We start from the raw sequence: 7,421 nt of genomic DNA, 5'->3' as shown, positions 1-7,421 counted from the left end.
TGGGGCGCTATGTAGCCCTGCGCTATGCGCGCCTGCATGCGCAGGGGCACCTTCGACAAAGCTTGCCTAGCTAGGAGTCTTAGAGGCTTATAGCTGGCCCTGCCTCTATGCATCTGATACTATATAGGACTACAAAGTCTGAAATGCAAGAGCAATGATTGGCCACAATAACCTGCAATTCATTTCTGGGTTAAACATTTTCATAGTTCCTCTAGTGAATTATGAAACATGCTCACAACGTGAATGGCTATTATCAGCTAGGACACGTGGTGTAGAGGGGGGACAAAAAGTAGGAGGCCTTATTATAGACCCCTGGGGTTTAAGGGGTTAACTCTTTCTTCAACAGCTCACCACAACAAAACGTTAAAGAGGGAGTGCCGTGATTTTTGTACTTTTTCCAATTTTGTATGTGTTTAAAGAGGTGACAGTATGACCCCTTGGTGTGGTTGTTATGTGCAATGATGTCTTCCCTTTGTATTTAGGGTTTCTTCCTGGAGGCTGAAACCTTGACAGTCAAATGTGCCAATGAAAAAAACATCACACTATCAGCCCCTCCCCTAACCCCTCCTCCTTTATCATACAACAACAGCTGTGGGTGCGGCTTCAGTTCAGGTGAATCACCACCCATCACCACCCACCAGGCAAACCAGGCATATTTAATGAACTGGTGGCCGTGCACACATAAAAACAACATTTTAATATATAATACTGTACACTATTTTTAAAAGATTCTTTCTCCTTATATAACAATAAGACCTGATGATCATGTTTTAGGGTGGAAAAAAATCATGGCACTCCATCTTTAACATATTTTTAACCACTTCAATAGAAATCTGCAAAGTGCAAACAGTTGTGCATATGTTGACAGCTGTGTCAACATATGCTATTTTTTCCATGTGACTTCTTCAGTCCTCAATATTGTGTGTCGACAGCTTATGTCTATGGTTTCGTCCGTCCGTCCGTCCGCCCGCCCGTCCGTCCGTCCGTCCGTCCGTCCGTCCGTCCGCCGTGTTCATGTTGAGATGTTTGTCACGGTGTCTGTGTTGATGTTGTGTGTATGTCTGTGTGTCCATGTTGTGTGTGTCTGTGTGTCCACTGTCCATGTTGTGTGTTTCTATGGGTTAGGCTACTGTTGTGCTCCTCACATCATTCTATTGGGCTGTCATCTGTATGCCACACGTTCCCCTGCCCACCCTACTAGCAGTGGTTGGCCACATAGCTTCATGGTGCTCACCATCTGCACTCAAGACCAGTGAAGAAACAAGAATGACTCACGTCATAACTGTCAGGTGCAGCAAAGAGACTCTAGAGGGCGTGATCAATGCCATTTGGCCACTCAGAATAGCCAAATGGCATTGACCACGCCTCCAGGTCTAAAGTTAGGTCATAAGACCTGGTACTTAAGACACGCATAATACTGCCCTATGGGTTTTATCTCCCATTGGCTTAGAGGATACGGCTTCATGTTGCAGCATTCAGACTATGGGTTTTATCTCCCATTGGCTTAGAGGCGCTAGAGGCTGCCAATCATGAAAACGTGTCCACTAGGTCCTCACTAGTCTCAACATCGACAGTATAGCCAGGTTGCACAAAAATCTGTCTAAAAAGCAGAGTGTTGAGAGATGAGCGTCTCCAGTGTCCCAGCCAATCAGACATAGGCAGTGTGCACTTGTTTGCTTACGCACCTGCTCTTAAGCTTTTATTCTAGGTGTTTTTCGGTTGATATATAGGCCTACCACAAAATACAAAAATAATGTAATCCTCCTGAATCACTGGAACTAACTAATCAACAATATTTTATCATTTCCAACATTTCCATTTTTACCTCTGTTGTCACACAATGATCCGGGTTATCAGGGTATGTTAGGGAAAGCTTCGGTTTTGATAGAGAATCACTATAGGGTGTCGATACTGCATTTGTCAGGACATTGTGTTCCTCTCTAGCCTGACATTAGGCTGCTACCATTCCACCCAAGACAAGAGTAATGTATCATGCTCAAGATCAGGCTGCTATCCCAGATATTAATGCACTGTAGTATAGTTATGTAAAATGTATACCATAATGGCTTTCATATTTCATAGAAGACATATTTCTAAAGTGGCATGCAGCATCTCAAGTGGCATGCAGTGTTGAAAGTTCTTAGTGCACTGATTAAAATGTACATGTATGAATATATTAGCTTGAAAGCCATGAATCAAAACGATAAATTCAGTTTTACTGAGAACACAGCATGTTTGATCGCTCCTTTGTGTGATCCATGAAATATAATTTTGTCGCTTAAAGGCGCTTAAACACAACACAAATAAAACCAAACTAGAACTGCACTCTGTCGAGTGCCTACTTGCTTGTTGCACACAAGTAGTGCGCAAGCAGAGCGCGCAAGTACTGTCGACCGCTACAAACTGTCAAACTCTTTGAAAGAACGATTGAAATATTGAATTATTAGGTTTAGCTATTTGCTACGTACCTACTTTTTGCACGTAAAAAAGTAGTATTATGAAGTAGTGTAGAACTTTCTATCTATAAAAAAATACAGTTCCCCCCCTGTCCCAATGTTTGTTTTGTCTGCTTGTAAAGTATGTCTGTAAGTAACTGTATGTGAAAAAATTTAAAAACCAATACAAATAAAAAAAAAGAAAAGAAAATACAGTTCTATTGATTTAGAACTGTCCTGGATATCTTTTTAGTTTCTCAAAGAAAAATAAATCATAACAGATATCCGATGAAAAAAAAAGGTATATAAACTGAAATAAAATATGTTATCACGTATACAGTATAATTAATTAATAATTAAATTGACTTAATCTTGGACTGTAGTGATATTAATACTAAATCATGGTCAGAGTAATAGGTGTCTCTAATTTCAATTTCTGTAATAATATTTTCACATTTGTTAAAATATACGTGATCTAAAATACTTCCGTAATCTGTAGTTGGATTTATGATCAATTGTTTAAAGCCTAATCTGGACATGAAGGTCTTTATACTTCCATCTTTCTCCCTATACAGGTCATCATTTAAATCTCCTAGTATCATAATAGAAGAAGTCGAAGAGGGTAGATACTTTATCAAGTTTTCGAGAAATGTCTTTAATTTCGAAAGGTCTGTTTTAGGTGATCTGTACATAAGAATGATATATAGATCTTTATCTTTTACATATATGCATACGTGTTCTACTCTTTCTAATATCTTGATTTCATTTTGAATTATTTTAATGGAAATATCTTCTTTTATAACAAACATCACTCCCCCACCTGTATCATATTCTCTGTCATTCCTGAATGTATTGTAATTCATGTTCATTTTTCCTAATTTAAAAGTAAGGTTATTATGTTTCTTTAAGTGTGTTTCAGTAAAAGCTATTAGATCCAACATTTCAAGTTGGGAATCTGAGTTTATATCTTCTAAATGCTAAATAACCTCTCACGTTCAACAATCCAATTTTTAATGAATTATTGAATGGTAATTGAAGTATCTATTATTAAGGCTTCCGACATATCCGAATCCGACGTCTTCCATTCCTTTTCCCAATTATCCTTATTATTATCCGTCCCAGCAAATGACGTCAGGGTTTAACTGGTATAGGTAGCTCTCAATGATCACTAGCTCTCAATGATGACGTAATAAAGATATGGATTAAAGGACCCAATGCCAGAATGTAATTGGTTTTTGATGGTGACGTAATGACGATATGTTTTAGTGTCGGGAAGATTGGAGGTAATGTTCCTATGTATATGTAATTTGTAAGTTGATTAGTGGTATACTGTGGTTACTCTTGATGCGTATGCACCGTCCCAGCAAATGACGTCAGGGTATATCTGATATAGCTAGCTCAGTAGTCATAGTCATTATGACATTTGCTGGGACGGTGCATACGCATCGTCGGGTGAAACTAGTACTTAGAACGAAGGGTAGATGGGATCAATGTGTACTTTTTTCCTCGTAAAAGTAGACATTCAGGGCTTTCATTTGGTGTATAGTATGTGTAGAATGTCTTTTGTGTTGATTTTTATATCTGCCTGTCAACGTCTGACATAAAATGGCCCCTAACTCGGCTTTCGGTTCAAGAACAGCACGTTACTACAAAAGCAGGTGTTACATAAAGGTAAATATCTCCAGAATGGAAGATGGTAAAATAAAATAAATCTGTGGACAAATTAAGCTTTCTTTTGAGGTATGCGGTGTGCTTCTCGCTATAAGAGAACATTTGCTGTCGGCCTTGGAAAAGGTTGGTCCACCAATGCTATCAGCAGTAGTCATCTCCTTTGTCTATATTAACCCCATTCAGTGTTCATTCATTGCCATTTGTGAGCGGAAAAGCAGAACTGTCTAAAGATGTATGTTGTGAAGGCTTTCACTTAGAGTTCCATATATGGGATAACCCATAGTCCCATATATGGATACAACAGCGATATCCAGCGCTGACATCAGATTAATGTAGAAACTCCAAAGATGGATATACACTGTGGTGACATCATCGTAACACTAGACTTGCACAGCATAAAAGGCGGCTCCCATGGCTTCTAAACCTGATTCCAGGCAACGCTATCTCCAACAGGTCAACATATACGAATCAAGGCATCTGGCTTTACAACCCATATACCTTGAGACATTGCCAAAGCATTTCCGGGGGTCCCCGGCCAAAAACGTTGAGAACCCCTGCTGTAGCGGGTCCTAACGAAATAATCAGCACTGGTTCGAGCTATTTTACAATGTACACGAATGCCTTCTTACCAGGGTGGAAGTTTAGCAAAAGAATCAAATGTGTTCTACTCAGTCTACTGGTGTTCTTCATTGCTCTGGTGTTTGTTTATTTCACCTGCTACAAGACCAGCGAGTTGGACCCAACGAGTCAGAGTACCGCGAGAATACTTGGAGAACCCGCCAGAGTACCGCGAGAATACTGGGAGGACCTGCCGGTCTGCTCGGCCATAATCCGCGGAGAGCTCATGGGCAAGAAGGATGAGATTGCTCGACTTCTAAGGCCTCGGGAGAGACTATCGGAGGAGTTCTATCGCGGCGCGACAACGGACTGCGACGCGTACAAGGACAAGAGAGGCTTCATCGCAGCGCCGCTCAGCGCAGAAGAGCGAGACTTCCCCATCGCCTACTCCATGGTGATTCACGGCGACGTCAAACTTTTCGAGCGACTCCTGCGCACCATCTATCAACCCCAAAACGTTTATTGCGTTCATTTGGACCAGAAGTCACCGGAGGCATTCCAGGAGGCCGTGAGGGCGATCGTGTCCTGTTTTACCAACGTGTTCGTCGCCAGCAAACTAGAAAGCGTGTCCTGGGGAACTTGGTCGATAGCGCAGGCCCATTTAAACTGCATGGACGACCTGCTCAAGTCCCCCGTCGAGTGGAAGTACCTGCTCAACACGTGCGGCTCAGACCTCCCCATCAAGACCAATGCAGAAATGGTTCGGGCGCTGAAGCTGCTCAACGGGCAGAACAGTATCTATTCTGACGCCTTCCCAGACCACAATTTGCACCGCTGGCAGTACCACCACGAGGTCATCACGAATAACAATGTTTACAGTACCATTGCCAGAACGGACATCAGGAAGACACCCCCGCCAATCCCCATGTTCTACGGCAGCACTTACATCGTGGTCACCAGAGAGTTTGTGAAACACGTGCTGGAGGACGAAGAGGTTCAGAACTTCATTGAGTGGAGCAAGGACACGATCATGCCCGAAGAACACCTGTGGGCCAGTCTGAACAGGGTGAGCTCCATGCCCGGATCGGTGCCGGCGCACAGCAAGTACCACCGCACTGACATGACCTCCATCGGTCGCCTGGTGCTCTGGAGCGGCGAAGCCGGTGATGTAACGAAAGGCGCCGCGTACCCTCCATGCACATCTGTGATTAGAAGAGAAGTGTGCGTGCTTGGGGTCGGCGATCTCCCGTGGGTGTTTCGCCAGCACCACCTCATGGCGAACAAGTTTGATCCGCAGGTGGACGACATTGCCATTAGATGTATCGAGGCGATTCTCATTTCAAAACGTTGAATGGTTCCCAGTTCAGCTGGGCCGTGGCCTTGGCTGGTAATCCAGTCTGGCAGTGTGCCACGGGTTCAACTCCCGATCCCGGCACTGGTTTAGATGCCAGGGCAGAATTGCTTGTTTACACGTCATATGAGCAGTCTAAAGTTCTTTTCAGATAAGCGGTTCCGTTTGGCAGTGACTGTTTTTTTTTTCTTTTTAATTTTCCAAATCGACACGCACGTTCCACACCCCCAGGGAGTGCAGTGCCTGGTGTCGAGTCGGACGGACCCACGGTTCTCCAGAGCCGCCACAAAAGGCCTCTTCCCGGGTTCTGGACAGGGCCCCTGCCCAGGGTCCATATATGGAGCTGGCCTATTCTGACATCATTCTGACATCTGCATAGAGTCCATATTTGGGCATGCCTGACAAAGAACTACATATATGGTCATAAAAAAGACACAGACATAACTAGAACTGCACTCTGTCGAGTGTGTGTTGTGTTGGATTTTTGGATAAAGCCTTTCCATAGGAGTATATTTTTATATTTTTCCAAAAAGAATACAAACAGCCAATAGCAGATTACAAGTTATCCCCCTCACTGGGGAAAATTCTGGGAGGAAAAATGGGCAAGCACCGGGGTGAGTTGTCCAGTATTCGCCTGGACCACTAGCCACCAGCTATCCTGCCCCATAGACGATGACGTCCACTCGTCCAGGCTCGCATCTGCCTGGCCTCTGCTGCCTTTGGTGTCCCGGTAGGCAGAAGATAGAACCCAAATGCAGGAGCCACAAGCAGGAAAGTTCAAATTAACTTATTAATTAAACAAAAGTAAAGCTTACATCAAAGAGTAGCAATGCAAACAGCAAAAAGTCCAAAAAGTAAACTCTTCAGAAAGAAGGTCTCGTCCCGGCCTGGTGGCCGGGACGAGACCGAGATGTCATCTGGTGAGTGGCCTGGTGGCCGGTACGAGGCGGAGGACCGTGGAATGACTGTCATGATTATCATGACAGTCATGGTGCAACTGCAGCCTGTTTTACGCAATCGCTACATTTACAGTCCAAACGTGTATACATATACACGTATAATATAGATTTCAAATATAAAGTCCTCGCCACATGTGCCACGGGTGTTAGAAATGTGCTGGTACAGCGATTAGCATTGCTGCATCCCGCGTTGTTTAATAAAAAGCATTTTTATCCGAGCGCCCCGGCTACTTTTCTCAAACGGGGTTCGTTTGGAAAATTCACAGTTGCACACCGGGAGCGCACTCGCCTATTAGTCTGTATTGGCAGTGCGGTCAGCGTGCCTATATCGAACACACCGAGTGCCACACTCCTCCCGACCGATAGGGGCAGTTGAAAGCCAATGACAAAAAAAACAGCTTGGATGAAAATGCTTTTTATTAAACAATGCGGGATGCAGCAATGCTA

At 43.6% G+C, this 7,421-nt stretch overlaps 1 protein-coding gene across 1 annotated transcript; it reads left to right on the top strand.

Annotated features, from left to right (window-relative positions):
* Positions 1 to 4,713: 4,713 nt before the first annotated feature.
* Positions 4,714 to 6,015, top strand: LOC306932810 (beta-1,3-galactosyl-O-glycosyl-glycoprotein beta-1,6-N-acetylglucosaminyltransferase 3-like; the record flags this gene model as incomplete). The annotated part of the gene is made up of 1 exon (XM_079514742.1): positions 4,714 to 6,015. The coding sequence occupies one exon, from the start codon at positions 4,714 to 4,716 to the stop codon at positions 6,013 to 6,015; it is 1,302 nt and encodes a 433-aa protein (XP_079370868.1).
* Positions 6,016 to 7,421: the final 1,406 nt, after the last annotated feature.

Source organism: Electrona antarctica (genome assembly GCF_951216825.1).
Source record: "Electrona antarctica genome assembly, chromosome: 2".
In the NCBI taxonomy this organism is placed as follows: Eukaryota; Metazoa; Chordata; class Actinopteri; order Myctophiformes; family Myctophidae; genus Electrona; species Electrona antarctica.
Note: the sequence above shows the minus strand (reverse complement) of the source record. Positions and strands in the feature narration are given on the sequence as shown.